Here is a 20571-nt window from a genome sequence, read left to right on the forward strand (position 1 = left end):
TGTGTGTGTGTGTGTGTGTGTGTGTGTGTGGGTATGTACAGAGGTGCAATCAGCCCAGGGAGCAGTGGTTCAACGCTCAGTTCACAAAGAAATGTTATAAACACAGCTTCACGCAAAAATAGGTCAAAGGAAGGATTTCACCTCTGAGTGCCTATTCAGATAGAGAGCCTTGATTGGTCTCCAGTGGACCAATCGGCGTTACGCTTCATCGGAGCAGCTAGTTGGGACTAAAGCTCCATGAACTAATCATCACTCAACCATCGCCTCTTCAAGTGTATGCTGGAGCATCGCTACTTCCATGGACTCGTAGCTGCGTACCATAGGCTGATACAAGCGTTTTTGGATATTTTCCGATTGTAAAGGTACAATTTTTTTTCAATTTCCTTTGAAAATTGTTAGTTTCCAAATTCCCTTAGGCCTAGGTAGAAGCAGGCTTATGAAGGGGTGCGTGTACCGGTAGCTTTGTGACAAACTAGTGTAATCGGAGATAACTTTCTACCTTTAAAGAAGTGTTCCAGTTAATTTATTATTACTTCAGTTGTTTCTTTTACTGGGGTCTGACATCCTGCACCAGTTCGAAACAGACATTGCATAGTGCATCCATCCACACAAATGGAGTTACAAATTACTGTGTATGAAAAGTTACCACAGCAGAATTTTAGACATAACGAGGGCAGTTTAAAGGAGAGACTTGTTTAAATAAGAACTTACAGTAAAAATATGAAGTAATCACAGGAAGGGCCAGGCAATCTAAATAAACTTTGTGGTATATCTTAGCATTTTGCCGACAAACTTTGTACCTATTGGCCAATTAATGTCAGGCTGTTCGCGCTTGAGTACATGACTTCAATTTTACGCCAAAATATTAAGTGTTTGTTATCTTGTGCGAAATTTAATAACAAAAGACTAAAGAAAACGCTTTTTTAATGTCTTTAAGTTTAAGAGAATGAATCTGGGGTAGGTTTGCTTTGGTTTATTAAAGAACTGGAAAAAATGAAGTTAAAAGTAGTCTGGAAATTTGTCTTTAAGATAAAAGGTAGAGAAGTTGGTGACCACCAACCAAACTAAGTACATGAAATTTATATTACTTAAAAATTTGAAACTGAAAAAAAACCAAGATTATTATTTTGTTAAGATGAACAGACAGCGCCTTACCCAGACTTTAACAAATTCTAGAGATGTCTGAATATTATTTTGACACATTTTTAGAAGAAAAAATCATTCAAATTTACCTATTCTTTACATTACTGCAATAAACATGGGTGATGTTGGGTAAATGATAGTTACAACTTACTCGTGCCAATCTAGCTACGATGACTTCAGTTCAAGGGAAGAAGACGCAAGAAATTCCGTTAAAATATTACAAGAAAGACAATTATTAAACCTTTCTCAGGTAGACAGTAATAAGTTTCATAGTGTATTTGTATATACATTAACTAAAGGATTATGAACTCCTCAAAAACCAAGACCCTGTGCTGACATTAGGCCTAGTCTAACACCATTACTACAACACCAACAGCAAGAGCTGGATAATTCGTCCAGTAATTCAGCAAGCGGTTCGGAAACTAGTACGGATCGAAACTATTTCATTGAAGTGAATTGGAGACTTGCAGAGTCAGAATGAATTACAAGTTTTGTTCTGTGACGCCTAGTGACTTTGATGTGAAAAAGCGAAAGTTATTTAATCAACATTCTATTGAAGATAACCTAACAGTATATCAAACTGATATTGCACATTTGAATCTCACGTGGGGTAACTGATACAAAATTTGGCGGTAAAATGCTGAAGATGCCAGACGTAGCTCGTGTGATATTAAATTGACTACGGCACTTTCCGTGTCTTAGTCATAGAGTGTTTTCTTGTCATCAAATGAGTATTTTCGGAAGACTCCAGAGCTGGTTTTTATGTCGCCTGAGAAGCATGAGTAGACATATTTCTAAGAATATCGTTAGGTACCCTTTTAATGGGATACCTGATCCAAATCTCACAGTAAATGTCGCGTAAATTGCAGCGTAATTCGCGTTAAAAAAAAAAAAGGAAATTTTTATCACCAGTGCCTTACTGGAATGTACACGAAATATTATGCCTGGAACATTGCACACCTAAAAAGTTTAAAATTATTGCTGCGCCCAAAGAAAAACTGTTCTTGTTGTTTTAACTGCTGAAAGAAGAGAACATCGTTGCTTTTAAATTACAAGAACGCAAAAAAAGCCGATAGATAAAGAAAAGTCGAATAATTAGAAATAAAAGTCTGTTCACAGTCACTGTAGAAATAAAGATTGCACAACATTATGTACAAGATAGCATTAATGATAATAACTTGATTCAGATTAAGAGGATTATTGAGTGATTATTGTAGATATTATAAATAGCAAAAATATTACGGGGGAAAGAGCATCACAGATCACACTGCCTGCTACAAGCTCGCAAGCAAATGGGGCCTTTTCACCCTACCCCATTCACCCTAAATGCATGGCAGTGGTTGGTCCTGTTATAAATAATATGAAATGGACTCTTGGATTGTCATATAAGACTGAAGTATCCTTCTTTTGAAAAATTCTTATATTGTAGCTATTATTATTATTATCATTATTATTATTATTATTATTATTATTATTATTATTATTATTTCTGTTTAATTATTGTTATTGTATTTTTAAAATTTACTTGTATCATAATTTTCTTAACTGTAATTAAATGGTATTTGTAATTTGAATTGTAAAAATAAATTACAAATAAAAATATAAAACAGTAATAATAATAATAATAATAATAATAATAATAATAATAATAACCATAATAATAATATTATTATTATTATTATTATTATTATTATTATTATTGAAAGTGATGGCTACGTCAGCTGCATTCAATTTATAGGCTATAGGGTTTTCTCTATTTTTCCTAATGACTGACTTCTCTTGGTTACTGCATTGCGCCAGTAGCTCTCCGAAACTTGTCACTTGTCATTGTGTGTGTGTGTGTGTGTATTATTATTATTATTAGACCGTGATCACAGTACAAGTAAAATCTTCTGGCTGTCAATATTCAACCCGCTGTATGAGAGATCTTGACCTCTTTATCAAGTCCACCAAAATGCACAATTTTTAAAATCTACTCCTTTTGACTGACCAACACAATATCTTCCCCGTAAACGGGTAGTGCCGTCAGTGCACCTCACGAGGTGCACTGTAGGCATTACTTTAGTTTCTTTGCAGCGACCCTTCGGCCCCTAGCTGCAACCCCTTTCATTCCTTTTACTGTGCCTCCATCCATATTCCCTTTCTTCCATCTTCCTTTCAACTCTCTCCTGACAATCGATTCACAGTGCAACTGCGAGGTTTTCTTCCCGTTCCACCTTTCAAACCTTTTTACTGTCAATTTCCGGTTCAGCGCTGAATGACCTCATAGGTTCCCGTGCTTGGCCTAAACCCTATATTCTATCTAACACAAAATCTTATCATTTGAAAGCTACATTGTCGGTGCGCTGAAATGAATCAGCGCAAAAAGGTTGATGATAAATGCCATATATTTGCAAAGCCCGGCCCCCTCCAAAATCGGTGCCAATACGGATTAGAAGGAGGCGACGACATTATAGTGGTCTTTAATGTAGGTATTTAACATAAAAATAACGATTGATATTTGTAGAGTTTTTATATTCAGCAGTCATGCAAAGACATTTGAATGTTTAAGATTTTTCTGCTATTTTTCTCTGTACTGAATAAGATTATTCACAGTACCTATGGTATATAGATTTTCTTAATTTCCAGTAACTATTGCTATTATCATGCCATGCTATTATCACTATCATTATCATGGATTAAGGTTTTATGGGCTTTAATACTCAATACAAACATGACTAGGCTGCATTCGTTGAAGACAAACGACCTCTAACGATGCAACCGTTCCTCATCAATCGCGATCTCTCTCACGTTGCACGGAATTCTTGTCCCGCTGATTAGCCGAAAATGGTGAGGAAGTGGTTCGTTAACGTGGCTCCTTTGTGCGTCTGTTGGAGGAAGTGCGAGAGGGGACAGTGCATGATTGCCGGAGCAAAGATGGAGAGGAAGGAGGGCAGAGGAGGATGAAGGTGAGAGGAAGAACGCAATAATGAAAGGCGAAGAGACACAGTCACGTTTAGCGGACCGCGAAAGAGTCGAGGAGGCCTTGAAGAGAATCGGCTTTGATCAGATTTGAGTACTTGAGTGTCTTGCGCGGGGGAGAGAGAGAGAGAGAGAGAGAGAGAGAGAGAGAGAGAGAATCGAAAGGGTCCGTCATGTGTCATTTATGTCAACAAAGATATGTGTCATCAGATGATACTTGACATACAAATTTCTAATAACGGTTGAAAAGGAAAACTGATGTTTAAATTTAAGTAGTTCGCGATTTTTTTCTCTCATTTTCTTAATTTTCAGTGTATTTTCAACTCTGTCCATTTAGTAACATTATTCTACGCGTGAATTATATGCACACCAACTTATTTGATTAATTTATAATAAGTTCCCTTTTGGAACGTAAACGAGTTATATTAGGGCATGGCACTAATTCACCATAAGCCCCTCCAACAACGAGACACAAAGGGCCTCTGTGAAACATCACCCCTCTTATATTTCTTGTGCTTTCACTTCCCTCAAATCTCCACTCTTTTATGACAGCCTTCTGTTCCATAGTTGTCAGCCAAGTAGGTCTATCTTTCAGCTGGCACTATCATGTACTACTTTTCAGTGGCTGTGTGAAAAAAACATGTCCTTAGCTTTTTTTTTTCCATTTCTTATTGTCTCATATATCTCAAAAGAAGGTGAACTCATAAAACTTCGTTTAAAATATCAGTTGCATCCACACGTCACTCTTCTTGATGGGACGAGGTCTAAGTAAAATCACATTGATGCTTGTGCTAGGTAATTTTTATGATACCCCCCTCTCTAGCTTTCGTTTGCTATATGGTTTACGTGAAAGCATAGAGCAGCATTAATTCTATAGAAGAAACGAGATTCGTCATTGGCAAGAGAACAAACAAGTTCATGCAATGTATTTCTATATCTAAAATTACCTCAGGTGGTGCACTGTAAACATTACTTACGTGTCTTTGCAGCGTCCCTTCGGACCCTAGCTGCAACCTCTTTCATTCCTTTTACTGTACCTCCATTCATATTATCTTTCCTTCATCTTACTTTCCACCCTCTCCTAACAATTGCTTCATGATGCATGCAACTGCGAGGTTTTCCTCCTGTTACGCCTTTCAGACCTTCTGACTGTCAATTTCTCTTTCAGCGCTGGATGACCTTATAAGTCCCAGCGCTATTTTGTTCTATTCTATATCTAAAATCTGTGATAACAAATAACAGTTAGAAGAACTAAACTTCTGATTTACCCTACAAAAATATTTAAGAGAAATCCCACCTGCTAACCGTCGCTACCTTCGTTTTCAGATGAGAGTCTACGCGGACCTCACGCTGATATTGCTCCTAGGTCTAGACCTAATTCTGAGAGCTTCTGCAGCAGAAGACGCCTCGCTGTGCGGTCTGAACGGATGCCAGGCTATAGAACTGGCCAAGCGCTACACGGAGCACACCATGGCCAAGATGATGAGGACAATCAAACCGGACGCTCTCGAGGAGGTTTTCGCGAACATGAAGAAGCTGGAGTTGCTCGTCAGGAGCGTCCAGGATCTCGAACGAGACGTGTCCAGTCTTTTTCAGCCTGGTATGACATGTTTTTTGTGGAATTGCACGGGTTATTTCTGCTGATTGTGCCCTACTAGATTTTGCCCTGCTCTAGAAAGGGATTTCTATTATAAGTCTTGTCAAAGTAATAATTAAATTCATTGGAAATTATCAGGGCTTCGACAATAACTAAAAAAAATTAGGTTTTGTGTACGAAGTTAATCCAGATCAATTAAATTGGAATGCAATTTAAAATACTGTACAGTATATTTTCATAAACAATAAACAATGTACTTATCTGTATGTTAAAAGAAGAAAATTTATGTAATACACAAGACGATCAAATGCGTATTTTCCTACAAAGATCTCCAATAGTTTTTCCTTCACATAACTCTTGAATGACATTTGTTAGGGTATATTTCAGTATCTACCTGAATGAGTAAAAATTAATTTGAAAGATTCATTGTCACAGCTTTTCAATATTTCTAAGAACTGATTTGTTTATGGAGCTTGTATCTGGCTGACGAGGCGTAAAAGGTATCATTATCTGCGACATAAAATACAGTCTCGTTCATATTTTGCTTACTGACAGACTGAACGTCCACAGTTTCACCGCCTGTGGGTATAAAAACAACTTCAGTCTTAATTTGCTTCACAACTAACAGGATGTAAATCGTTTCCCTATTTCTGAGTTTGAAAAATCGCATTGACACTTTGCTTGTTGACCCACATAGCGTAAGCGTTTCCACTTATTCTGAATGAAGAGGAAATTTCATTCATTTTCTGCTTGTTTGTTCCAAGTATGGCCCGTGAACGGCAGCCCAGCGCGCTGGTCTATGTGCGCAGAGGGTCCTTGCTCTTGTATGATGGAAACTCAGACGGTCTCCTGCTGGCGACTGGGGCTTCAGTACCACGTCCCAAGGAAACAGCAGATACCGGTGGATACTAAGATACTGTGAGTGCTTTGTAAAATACAGGAAGTCCCATTGTGTGTGTGTGTGTGTTCATCTAATTGTAGACATCTGAAATTGTCTATTTGTAATTCAAAAACTTTTTCAGCATCTTCTCAGTACCTGAAAACCTTAGAAAAATTAATCAAATTGGTATAAAAAATGGGATATTTAATGATAATGATTAAAAACATATTAGGAATTTTCCCTCTAGAATTGCATAACCTTTGAAGTTTTCTTGCTAAACATAAAAATCACTGGAAATGTTATGTATGTCGTCAGAGGCCTCTGAACATTTCATTCTTATAAAAAAAATGGAAATTTTCTTCCTAGAAGGCCTTTGAAATTGAATTGACAAGTTTTTGTTCTTTCAATCCAAAATCTTTCCTCTAACTGAAATTCAAAATTTTTATCTCAGTGAATGAAAGTATTAGGAAATGTTCGGATCATGTCAGGATTAGCGACCCCACTCGCAGCAGGGTTCGCTATTCTTTACAAGAAGATTATTGGGTTCGTTATTCTTTACATGGGAATACTCGTGTTCAGTGTTCTAGACATGGACACTTCGGTACCAGACATTTGATCCCCCAGGGTCTAGTACTAAACAAAGCGAAATACATTTGACACCCCAGGGGCTAGTACTAAACACGGCGAAACCGTGTAGATGAATCACTGTTTCGCCGTGTTTAGTACTAGCCCTCATGCGGAATTGGAGTTCGGACCGGAAAGGGTTGGCCATTCTTTACATGGGGATCATTGGGTTCGCTGTTCTGCACATGGAGATGTTGGGTTCGTTAATCTTGACATGATCCAATTGTTCTTTTCAGCAATATGAAACATTCAAAATTTCACTCTAGTTAGTGAAAATCGAAAAACGCTTTGAAAATTTCATTCAAGTTATGGAAAACGGAAAATTTCATCCCAGTAACGGAATGTTCAAAAAGCTATGAATAAAACATCCACTATGCTGTTTTATGCATAACTCATGATCAATTACCTCTCTTTTCAGGGATCTGAGCATGAATCGACTGAAGTACCTTCACAAGGATTCGTTCATTAGACTGACAGAGCTAGAAGAGCTGTAAGTGAATCATGGATTCGTTATCTTGTAGATGGTTAGACTTGCTCGAGTTCACCTGGATTCAGAGGGTTTCACACGGGAAGGAGAATTTATGAAACTCATATGCTGTCGTAGCACATCTATTGGTGAAATGTTTAATAATACAACACATTTCCTGCGTGATTTTTGGCAAAATCAAAGACACCAGTTAGTTAGGAGGTTGTGGTTACGCTGACTAATGTGTGGTAATTAGCACAGATTTACCTAGCACTACTGTAGAAGTCAATGGGACATGCAATCTAATCTCCTCCAGCCTAAGCCATACCCAAACAGGAAAAAGTACGCACAAACCACGAACGAACCAGCAGATCTACTTTCTGAGGCATGAACGATTTTAATTGTAGTTATATACATCCAGCATGGGCTAGACGAGCCAGTGTTTAATTAGGAATTGAATTCCAAAAATCATAATGGCTTTAGTCTCTTGACGATGGTGAGCTCACCATCAGAATCTGGAGACGTCTGTTTTGTATAGATTAAGCAGGTCTTATGCCATCTCTAACTCTTGCCCATTGTAGGCCAGAAGGTATTGGTGATGTGTTAAAGTGAGAAAAGTGGCCCAAACCAACCTTTGGTGCTCCAGTTCCCAAGTCACAAGACTAACATCAAAACCAAGCAGTGTCAGGTAACGCTATTTGGGAACATAACATCTAAGCCGGAAATTTTATAATTCATATCATTGTCTTTTAGATATGTCATTTAATGACAATGACAGATTCTTAAACTTCATGTTATATTATTAGATATTTTATGCTAAATACCAAACACTTTCCATTCGGTTTCTTTCCAGTGATCTGAGTGAGAACGACTTAGAGCTGATGCCGAACAGTATATTCTATGACCTGGAGAATATGAGGCATTTGTAAGTGTCCTGGACCTTTTGTCTTATGTACATTCTCTCTCTCTCTCTCTCTCTCTCTCTCTCTCTCTCTCTCTCTCTCTCTCTCTCTCTCTCTCTCTCTGAAAGTATTTGGGCAATTATGAATAATGGTATCGTTTCTCTTTATAACTAAAGTCGATTCAGAACGCATTCTTCTTTTGTTTTTCTTTTTAGAAAACTGCACAAGAACCAGCTGTTATACCTTTCCGGAGATCTGTTCCAAGACGCAGGGGCACTCCGCACGATGTAAGTGCCGGAGGGGGTGATTCAATCCGCCTCCCAGTGAAGTATATCGCTCTGTCTATTAGTGAAGTAATAAAACAATTATTTAAGCGATGAGTTTCAAAGCAGGTATACCATATTCTATGCCGCATGTTCTCGCTAACGCAGCTTACTGTATTTGGTTAAATTTTTAAAAACAATAAGGTCTTGGTAGATTTAAAGCTACAGCCAAATCACTCTAGTACAGTGGATGCTTAATCTCAAGTACTTACTGTGTTTCAGAGACGGCTATTTTGTATGAAGTAAAAGAAAAATAAAAGTTATTTCTAGGTTTGCCTCTAAAAGGAATAATTGTTGTATTTGAAAATTATTAAGTATTCCTTTAAGAGATAGATTCAGAAATGTCTTTCTTAATCTATTGTACTTTATCAATACATTTATACACTGTGTTGTATTTCAGATATATTACTAACACTACAGTCCTTCAAGATATAAATTTAAAAGGCCACAGTGTCATTTTCCATTACGTAACTCTCAAAAAATTTCATTTAGGCTACTAACACAGTATCGCTTTGAAACAGCAGTTCAAACGCGACTACAGTATCATTCCCTTGCCCCAAAGAGCACCAGGGTTATCAAGTCTCTTCTCCCCCGTAGGTAGGAAGTGCCGTCCGTACACCTCATGGGTGTTGTAGGCATTACTTGAGGTTCTTTGCAGCGTACCCTTCGGCCTAGCTGCAACCCCTTCGTTCCTTTTACTGTACCTCCTTTCATATTCTCTTCTTCCATCTCACTCTCCACCCTCTCTTAACAATTGATTCATAGTGCAACTGCGAGGTTTTCCTCCTGTTACACCTTTCAAACCATTTACTGTCAATTTCCATTCCAGCGCTGAATGACCTCATAGATCCCAGTGCTTGGCCTTAGGCCTAAATCCTATATTCATTTCAGTTCAATTCAATTCAGTCAAATCTTTTGTCATTCCAGCGACATCTCCTTCAACATTCTCGAGAAATTACCGGAGCCTTTATTTAAAAAGCTCTACAGCTTGTACTTTCTGAATCTGGCCAACAACGCCATTACTGAGATTCCAGCTTCTGTTTTCCACGACCTGGAGAGCCTCGAGGACCTCGATCTGTCGGTTAATAAGATCAAAGTAAGCAATTCCTTATTTTTAATTGGGCTCTTGTTAGTGAGTCGAGCTCTGACCTTTTATAATACTTGTTCATATATATATATATATATATATATATATATATATATATATATATATATATATGTGTGTGTGTGTGTGTGTGTGTGTACATGTGTGTCTGTGTGTGTATACATGCATTCATATGTCTGTATTTTTGACGTAAATGGTAAAATAAATTAAAAGGTTAACATGCAAATTGATCACCGAATAAAGAAAATGCAAATGAAGGCTTGCTAAAAAAAATGGTATCCGCTTCTAATTCCTGTTAACTGTTGAATGTCAATGGCGAGAGGCTTGGAACTTAAGTAGTTGAAGTTATATGGATATCTAAGTAAAAACGACCCTGGTGAAAGTTACAGGAAGTTAGAAAATAACTTAAATATGAAAAGCTCTCCAGGTTGATAGGACTTAACAGCAATGCACTCTTTTTACGATAGCAATTGTTTACCGTGAATCGCAAGGTAAGAACTTATGGTTACCCGTCCCACCGAACTTAATAATATGACGTTTCCCTCCTACACCTGCAGGAGTTGCCAAGACACGCCTTTGGAAACCTGAAGATGCTGAAGCGTTTGAAGCTGGAGGAGAACGAACTGGCTCGACTCCCCTACGGCATATTTGACCAGCTGGAGTCACTGCAAGAACTTTATCTCCAAAACAACAAGGTGAGACTATATCTTTGGCCAGAATGGCGAAGTAACGTTTGTATATGTGACGTCACCGCAAGCGCTCGGCCTACAAACTAACGAAGTGACATTGGTCTAATTGACTTCAATGCATGAGTTCTATTTCAGTCCAAAGTAGCAAGGTAAGACTAGCAAATCTCTTTCTCTCTCTCTCTCTCTCTCTCTCTCTCTCTCTCTCTCTCTCTCTCTCTCTAATAAAGAAAAACCGTTCACTAGTATACTACTCTCAACAGATTGAGCGCCTTCCGATGGGCGTGTTTGCTTACCTGGGCAGCCTGACTTTCCTCGATCTGACGAGCAATCGCATCCAGGGGATCGATTACAAGGACTTCATCGCCCTTAGGAGCCTGAGATCTCTCTTCCTGGGCCAGAACCTCATCACGACCATTACGAACAAGACTTTCGTGGGTAAGGATTTAAGGTCCATTTTCCCGTTTGTCTGTATTATCTGTTCTTATGGTCACTGTCTGCCACATTGGGCTAGCAATTGATGCTCCCGTTGAAAAGAATGGTCATAGTATACTGTCGTTCTTATAGCCTAATGATATATACAGTATATAATATATATATATATATATATATATATATATATATATATATATATATGTGTGTGTGTGTGTGTGTGTGTGTGTGTGTGTGTGTGTGTGTGTGTGTGTGTGCAGAGCCGGCCCAAGCCTTTATGGGGCCCGAAGCAGGATTGGATTTGGGGGCCCCCGCTGATAACCACCACCACCACCGGTGCTTAACTATTACTTGTGCCTGAACACTTGATCGTTTCATGTACTAGAAAGGCATCACTAACCATATAGGGGTAGCGAATTCACAATATGGTCCAGTATTATTTGCACTTCTTAAATTTCAGAATGACATATTGTGTGGCGTATTGGACTGGTATTTGTAACAGAACAAATCAGCAGGCAAGACTCTACATTTGCAATAAAACAAGTCAACCAGTTTAATTTCTTGTATTTAAAAAAAATGGGGCAGTTGTGCAAAAATGCAGTTTCCAACTGGAAATAAAACTAAATAACATACTTGTATCCTCTTATATAAACAAGTAAAAAAAAGCGCCGAAGTTTCTTCGGCGCAATCGAGTTTTCTGTACAGCAGCTACAGCGTATAATCAAGGACACCGAAAATAGATCTATCTTTGGTGGTCTCGTACTATAATGCTGTATGAGCGCGGCCCATGAATCTTAACCACGGCGGTGGTGGCCTATCCTATATCGTTGCCAGAAACACAATTATGGCTAAATTTATAAATGAAATAAAAACTACTGAGGCTAGGAGGCTGCAATTTGGTATGTTTGATGATTGGAGGGTGGATGATCGACATACAAATTTGCATCCCTCTAGCCTCAGTAGTTTATAAGATCTGAGAGCAGACAGAAAAAAGTATGGACGGACACAAAGACGGCACAATAGTTTTCTTTTGCAGAAAACTAAAAATAGCAGTTGCAAAAATAAATGAATATATAAATTGCTTGAAAAAAATACTTGAATATGAGCACAAAATTAACGGATAAATTCACAACATAATAACAGTGAGGGTTCAAAAATTAAGATGAACAATTATACTTGAAAACTATGTAAGAAAGTGGTAGGTGCGAAGATGAACCCTAACCTAAAATATACTAGCGTAGTAGGCCTATTGCAGGGACTTACTTTTCACCTATTCTTATTTTGTAAAAAGTACAAGACACTGACTAGTCGCTGCTTTATTAACCAAAGTTACCAAAGTACTTCAGTATTTAAATTATTTTTAGTCTTTGTTTCCTGGCTTTTCTGGAGGCAAAGTCATTATTGACATCATTGTATGTGATCTCGCGGCCAGTTTAGTTGTTGACACTAATAATGGCAAGTCCACTCGATCTTTCCTTTGCCATGGTGGATCTCAAGTAGGTTTTAATCAATTTGAGCTTAGAAAAGTTTCTTTCTGCTTAGGCAACTCTAAATTACAGGGGGGTGCAGGCTGTCCTGAGATTTCTCAAAGATTCGGGTAGAACTCACAAATGTCATTTTGAGAGAGGTAAGTAAGAAGCTCAAATGTGGACATCCTTGCTTGTGGGAGTTTTGGAAGACTTTCTATCTCTGTAGTCAATGTACTGCCTGACGTCAGCATCTGACTCTTCCCCATGGGTATGTCCCCAAGATTCCTACACTGAACCCTCAGTATCCCTGCTTCAAGATCACTGAAGTTGAGAAGCACTCCAAAGTTGTCTTTAACTTCCCCAAGAGACTGAAAGCGGTAATCTAAAGACTGAATGCCACAGTCTACCAAAACATTAAAAAAGCTCACGTCCAGTTTCTTCATTGCATTTTGTATTGGTTCGTCAACTGCCTCATAGGCAAAGTGCCCTTTTGTATTTTATTTATTTATTTTTGCTTTCCTAATTTCAATTAATTTAATACTTTCCAAGAGCTCTTGGGGGTCCCTTTATGGCGTGGGAGCCCCAAGCAGCCGCTCATTTCGCTTATGCCTTGGGCCGGCTGTGTGTGTGTGTGTGTGTGTGTGTGTGTGTGTGCGCGCGCGCGCGCGCTGTGCCTGTCTGGGCAGTTGTTCACCAAGTCACAGGTAATCCACACTCTTAAAACCCAGTAACCACATCAAACAGCGTCTTCCCAATTACAGGAACGCCGAAGCTAGAGAAACTCTACCTGTTCTCCAACAAGATCGAGGACGTAGAGCTGGCGGCCTTCTCGGGTCTGAACAGCCTGTCATGGCTTCTCCTCAACAACAACCTCCTTCGTCAACTCCCGCGGGAGATCTTCAAGAGGACGCCGAGTCTCCTTCGGCTGTGAGTCGAAGTGGGATTTTTTTTTCTTTTTTTTAAGAATAGAAAGAGTCCTTTCCATTGATAGGAATAGTTCTAGGGTGTAAACAGACAATGGCTACTGATGACGCATTCATCCATTACCTTCTAGTCTTCTGCTCTCTCCACATGACCAAACCATATTATGATTCCCTGATACAATACATCTTTTCACAGATATTTACCTCTTTTTCACTTTCATGACTAAAAAGCATTCACAGTTACTAATATAAATTACATACAGCTGAGAGGCACAAAAGATGATAAAAAAAATCTGATGATAAGTAATTTGAATAATTTTATCAATAAATCATGGTATAAATCATTTTAGTCTGCTAGTGCATCACCAAAGCAGATTTAGCAATTCATCATTGATATAAAAATTTGATATGATATTACAATATGGCAGTCTTCAAATGCAAAAGATAACCGTAACTGACACAGCAACAATAAGTAGAAGAACTAAGTTAGGTTGGGTTAGATCGTTATCTTGTTAGCAATCTTGCTTTAACAATCCATATACCCTATAATTTAGGATTCTTACTTATTTCATTCATAAATCATTTTTTGTCAGAGCTGGAACCTGCTTTTTAAAACATTAACATAATAAAATTTTGAAAGCATTTTACACAATGAATGAATGAATGAATGATGGTTACATCTATTTTCAGTTATTTTTCTATTTACTGACCTTATGTATTTACTCGTCCAGTTGTCATCGTTTATCTAGAACAGTTATTTGCGTGATGTCATAATTATATATTTCAGCTTCAGTCGAGGACGATAAAGTCAATGTCGAATCATTTACCAGTCTTCCTGCTCTATAGAATTGGGCTACTTCTATATTGTCAGCCAAAGAAATCTATAGGCCTTAGTTTTTCTACTGTATAGTTCTAAAATAGCTGCTTGGAACTATATTAATCCCATGGAACATTCAGAGAAATTTCCGCAGAACTAAATTTCCTCTACAAATCTTAGAAAGTTTTGCAGGAGACCTGGACTAATTCTGTGATCTTTAAAAAAAATCTACGGATAACTTCCGTATATCATGTTTCAGAAACATTGTTTTCCATAGAACTGATAATGAGGGGTTTCTTCCTTTCTCTTGCAAAATCCTAAATGCATAGGACCATTTCCTTCTAGTTTCAGTAATAGGCCTGTTAGTTTACTTTTGTGTCCTCAAAGGCCTTTCCTTCTAGTTTCAGTTGCAGGCCTATTAGTTTACTTTCATGTCCTCAAAGGCCTTCCCTTCTAGATTCAGTACTAGGCCTACTAGTTCATTTCCTTATCCTCAAAGGCCTTTCCTTCTAGTTTCAGTAGTAGACCTATTAGTTTACTTCTATGTCCTCAAAGGCCTTTCCTTCTAGTTCAGTAGTAGGCCTACTAGTTTACTTCCATGTCCTCAAATGCCTCTCCTTTTAGTTTCAGTAGTAGGCCTATTAGTTTACTCCCATGTCCTCAAAGGTATTTCCTTTTAGATTCAGTAGTAGACCTACTAGTTTACTTCCATGTCCTCAAATGCCTTTCCTTCTAGTTTCAATAGTAATCCTGTTCGTTTACTTCCACGTCTTCAAAGACTGTAAATCTCTGTTGCAGTCAGATCGACAGCAACAAATTCATGAAACTTCCGGAGGGAATTCTGGACGAACTGAAAGTCGTCGAACAAGTTAAACTGTCGATGAACCCGTGGCACTGTGATTGCTTTATTCTCTACCTCACTCGGTAAATATTATCATTTTTATTTTACCAATATTATTCTAGAGCAGTGGTTCTTAGCCTTTTTCAGTGACCGTACCCCTTGGTATCTCAGAAAATTTTCTCATACCCCCATCCAGTATAAATACAGTACAAACATATGATAAATATACGGTAATTATACAGTACCATTGCACTGGTTATCATGTCTCATGACCCCCAGATTTAAGGTTTCTTACCCCTTGTGGGCACAGGTACCCCAGGTTAAGAACCACTGTTCTAGAGTCTCACGAGTTTTTGAAGAGCTAATTAGAGCAGAGTAAAGTTTGAGAAGTTGGTCCGCTCGGGTAGAAGAGTGTCCTCTTATCTAATTGAAGTAACATGAAATTTTTCTGTGATCGAAATACTTCTTTTCAAAAACTACGAGGTAGGTTGAATGATTCATCAAATGCAGAGCAATGCAGATAGTTCCACATTCTGAGATTGAATTGTAAGACGGACATCCCCTTTTGTCGAAGGTCTGTTTGGTGCTTCGATAAAATATGGAGAAAGAAATAAAACTGACTAACGCTGTAATGACTGCTAACAACAGAAGCCTAAATTAGTACATTTATCAATTAACATTTATATGTGAGGGAATTTCGTTTCAAATGAAATATTAAAGAAAATTACAGTGGCAATGCTGAGCGACTGCTGTCCACTATAAGTTCTCATTTCAAGAATAAAAATTCTGAAATTATGTTCTTATTGTCAGCAATTATATGGAGAGAGTCTATCAGCCACATAACTCTTTATTCGGAAACTGAACTGCATTACACATCTCATTTTTTCTTTCAACTAAAGCGTTTCCTCTCAACCAACAGATGGCTCCACCGTAACCCGGACAAAATTTGGGACCGCCAGCCCAAATGCCGCGGCCCGGGCGATCTTGGAGGAAAGCCCGTTATAGACATGACCTTCAACAGCGTCTGTGACGGGCAGTGGGCCTCCATGACCAAGATTCAAGGAAGGGTGTAATGACGAAGTGACTTGCTAAATTATGCTAGTCGGATGAAAAATATATGCTAAAAAGCAAGAATTTATGCTAAATATGGTATGATATAATGCTAGAATTATGCTGACTAATTATTATTATTGCATTAAACATTTCCATAATACATTTGAGTTAAAATAACATAATGGACTTTTTCAGTGTTTATATTAGGTGAAACGATACGAATGTGACTGTTTTGATTTAGTAATTGGATATATTTGATGAAAACTTGTTAGAAAATTGAAATAAAATATAATTTTTCTTTCATATTTCACATATGCAATTAACTACCTGCACAATGCGTGAAAATCTGTTCAAACATAATTAACATTTTGATACTTATATAAAGAAAAAATACTTTACTTATGAAGGAAAACATAATATGTATACATTCACACTTTACTGACGATATAAAGAAAATGAAAAAAAACATACTTTACTTATAAAGGAAAACATATGTAGGCCTATACACTAACACCTTACTGACTATGCCATTGTGGGTACATATTTCTATTCACAGAATTTATCATTGCTTTAGTGGGCTCAAATTTAATGACCCCTCGTTATAATGTATGCCTTCTCCAGCAATCAACTCATTTGTTAGAGTGGCGTTTTTAAGGCGGTTTCTCTTTTCATTTTTTTTTTCAAGTTTACAGAAGAAAATATTCTTTCGCAATCAGCATTACTGACAGGAATTGTTAGTAATGCTTTTGCCAATTAGACAAATTTGGATATTTACCACTTTGGTCGATTTTTGACCAGAACATTTCAGTATCCATAGTGGCATTTTGAGAAAGAATATTATTTGCCTCCTCGCTCATTACCAGCAACCTCCACTCATTATCCAGATCTTGCTCCTCTTCTGCTGCAATGATTCCAGGAAACTTTGCAGAAATATCTACTATAGACAGTTTATTGCCTTGTGCAACTTCATTTGGGTCAAGGAGGGAACAAATAGATGTCAATGTTGGGTCACTAAGAGGAAGGCGCTTTTGAAGTTGAGCGGCCAGTTCTACTACAAACAAAAGAAGCCGCTCAAACATTTGAGCTGTGTTCTGGCTGTCCCTTTTACTAGCAGTACTCTCAAGAAGCCTACTAAACTTAACTCCTCCATAAATACTAGAAGATGGTAAATGGTAATCCTGGTTTTTAGGGTCCAACTGCACCACTCTTTTAACTGGTAGCTTGAGAGTACTGGGTTTAAAGAAACAGCCAAGAATCTGTACATACAAATGACGGCAGTCTCTGACTACACAGTGAACTGTTGAGTGAGAGCTTTGAAATATGATATTGATCTTATCAGTCAGGGACAGAACATACTCCATGAACTGGAAATATAGATGTGTATATGGATTTGACAACTCATTGTATAGGAAGTCAGAAGACAGTAGTCTGTCTTCTGTGTGGGCTAACTGAAAGTACATGTGCAAAACTTTCCATTGGTCTAACAACCTAGATACACAGGCATTAAGTGAGAGCCATCGAATATCATGTAACCTCAAAATTCTTTGATGTTGAGCCTGCATAAATTCCTGAAACTCTCTAAGTTCTCGGAGTCTTTTGCTAGAGTGGCTAAAGTAAGAGTTACACTCACGTAATATTTGTTCTAGAGTTTTTGGCAACAATTTTGTGGAATGACTAACAGCCAGGAAATAGAATGACAAACACACTTAACTGTAAGTATGTTTGGGTTCTTTTCCTTTAGCCTGGTAACAACAATGCTGTTATTTGCACCAAACATAACATTTGTTGTGTCTGCTGCAAATCCAACACAATTTGACAAGTCTAATTTACATGACTGCAATTCCTCACAAAGCACTTCAAACAAGCTCTCAGCAGATTCACCTTTTAAAACCGGTAATCCAAGAAGTCGTGTTATCACTTTACCTTGATTTGAGTCAAAATACTTAACTACTATTGCCATCACAGTTTCTGACCCTATGTCAGTCGATTCATCAATTATCAATGAGAAATAACAAGATTCATGAATCTTTTCTAACAGCTCTTCTTTAAAATTTAAACCTAGGACATTTTCCACAATTGCAGCAGATTTTGTTCGTTTGCACGCATAACTCTTAGCAATTTCAGAGTCATTGAATACTGTAGGCAATAATTCAGATAAATCATCCATCACTGCATATGGCAAATGATGCTTTACGGCAAATGCAGTAATTTTGATTTCAGCACGAGAGGTGGCATCTGTTACTTTACTGGGTTCCTTAAACATTACTGATATCTGGAAGGAGGGAAAATTCTAAGTTAAGATGTTTGATAAAAAATGTATACAACACACACACACACACATACATACACACACACACACACACACACACACACACACACACATATATATATATATATATATATATATATATATATATATATATATATATATATATATATATATATATATATATATATATATATATATATATATATATATATATATATATATATATATATCGTACGCATGAAGAAAATCAAGATAAAAAAAAGGAAGGAAATATATGTAATGAAATAACTGCGAGGAGTGAAGTGTATTATTTAAGAGGCATTATATAATTACTCCAGAACTCCAAAGACGATTTCCTCTGATGTGAAGATATTTTACATCTTTAGCATAGGCCTACTACTTTAATTGTGTAAAGCTAAAAAATAAATAAGTAAACGCTTTCAATCACTTGGAAAATGGTAAGAGTTAAGTTGCAATATAATGTGAACTACTTTGTTATAGTGACAGTTCCGTACTGTTTGAAAACAATAACATCAATTTTATTCACATTTATGAAAGTCAAAATTGCAGCTTATCCCCACCATTCTATAAAAAAATCAATATAAATAGTTGGTTACCTTGGGAAAAAAAATCCGAGAAATGCAAAAATGAAAACAACACACTAATTGACAGAGATAAAAAGAAATGGCAATTTACATCTTTGACTTTTCCTATAGTTGGATAGGTTAGTCTCTCAGTAAAATTTTAGTTCAGTATGAGTAGAGCTGTTATTTGTGATAAGTTATGCAAATTATCTTACCTTGTTACAACCTCGTGAAACATTTTCTAAATCTTTGTGTTTTTTGGACAGTGCATGGTTTTTCAACACACTCAGTTTGGGTTGAAGACTGCTGTGGCACCATTTGCAATAAGCTTTGTCATTCTTGTTTCTTACTAACCAGTCTTTAAATTCCTTATCAGCTAACCACTCAGACCGAAATCCTTGACTATATAATTTCTTTTTCACCGAAATTAGCTTTTCGTTTTCACTGTCTGTGTCTGATTCTGATTCGCTACTATTAGGCCTCTTATTAGATGCCATTGTTACTGTTCATCCTTCAGGGACTCAACCTCACTAACTGACTAACTGAGGGACTCAGCGTGTTAATAAACAATTCCACGACAGCTTAGCTGTACCAGTATCGTCATGGAAACTTGGTGATCAGTTCGTACTATCTTGGCGGAGCAAAATAAAAGCGAGTTCTGTGTTTACTCAAATTCGCAAAGGACAAAACATTTGACAAACCATGACTATGTTTCTATGTACAGTACAAGCTGTCTAAAAAGCCCAAAATGTGACCTTTAGTGTATATGTCATACAGCGGAGGTTTTCATACGCGTGTAATACTTTCATTTAAGTATCGCTTTCCGTATCTATCCTGAGGAATTCAATATCCTTCGGATTGTTCGGTTTGATGGCTGTCCTCCCTCTGCGACCAAACGGTGGAATTATTTTCCGGCTTCCGTTCTCCTTGTTCCCTAAATCTTAATGGGGTCTGTTGAGGAGTTGCATTGATATCTTTAATCGAGGTAAAATGGATAATATTGTAAGTTATAGAATTGGTTGAGTTGGTAACTTCAGAAAAATACAAAGAAAGATACCTTCTTTGTTATGAATAAGCCCTTTCGCTTATTCTTAATCTTATTCTTTGAAGAGAACAGAAAATCCATTCTAAACATATAATATTAATTTTCTTTTGTTACCTTGTTACCTGTTTTCATATAAGGATTATTTCGTTGTCTCAGCTTTCTTCCCTTGTTTAGTAATAATATCTCAAATTCAGCTGGACACCTGGCTTTATTCTATCTGATCCAATAAAGGAATCGTACCTAGAATACTGATTATTATAACCAAATAAAAGTAACGGGAAATTCTGTGCCGTTCTTAAGCTTTAAATCTGATGAATGCGTACCATTGTCTTTTTCGCTTTGAATGAAATGTGTTGTAAATAAAACGTTGTCCTAGCTTTCATCTTTGACAGACTAAATACAGGGTTTCATCCATTTAACATTGAAGGTGGGTTGATACGAAAAACGGAAT

At 37.3% G+C, this 20571-nt stretch overlaps 1 protein-coding gene across 1 annotated transcript; it reads left to right on the forward strand.

Moving 5' to 3' along the window:
* Nucleotides 1-28: 28 nt before the first annotated feature.
* LOC136836696 (carboxypeptidase N subunit 2-like) lies at nucleotides 29-20366 on the forward strand. The gene is made up of 13 exons (XM_067101186.1): nucleotides 29-362; nucleotides 5431-5704; nucleotides 6466-6619; nucleotides 7624-7695; nucleotides 8525-8596; nucleotides 8789-8860; nucleotides 9824-9992; nucleotides 10559-10696; nucleotides 10951-11125; nucleotides 13350-13515; nucleotides 15127-15252; nucleotides 16089-16318; nucleotides 19662-20366. The coding sequence occupies exons 2-12, from the start codon at nucleotides 5431-5433 to the stop codon at nucleotides 16240-16242; spliced, it is 1572 nt and encodes a 523-aa protein (XP_066957287.1). The 5' UTR covers nucleotides 29-362; the 3' UTR covers nucleotides 16243-16318; nucleotides 19662-20366.
* Nucleotides 20367-20571: the final 205 nt, after the last annotated feature.

This window comes from Macrobrachium rosenbergii, chromosome 56, assembly GCF_040412425.1.
Source record: "Macrobrachium rosenbergii isolate ZJJX-2024 chromosome 56, ASM4041242v1, whole genome shotgun sequence".
Lineage (NCBI taxonomy): Eukaryota > Metazoa > Arthropoda > Malacostraca > Decapoda > Palaemonidae > Macrobrachium > Macrobrachium rosenbergii.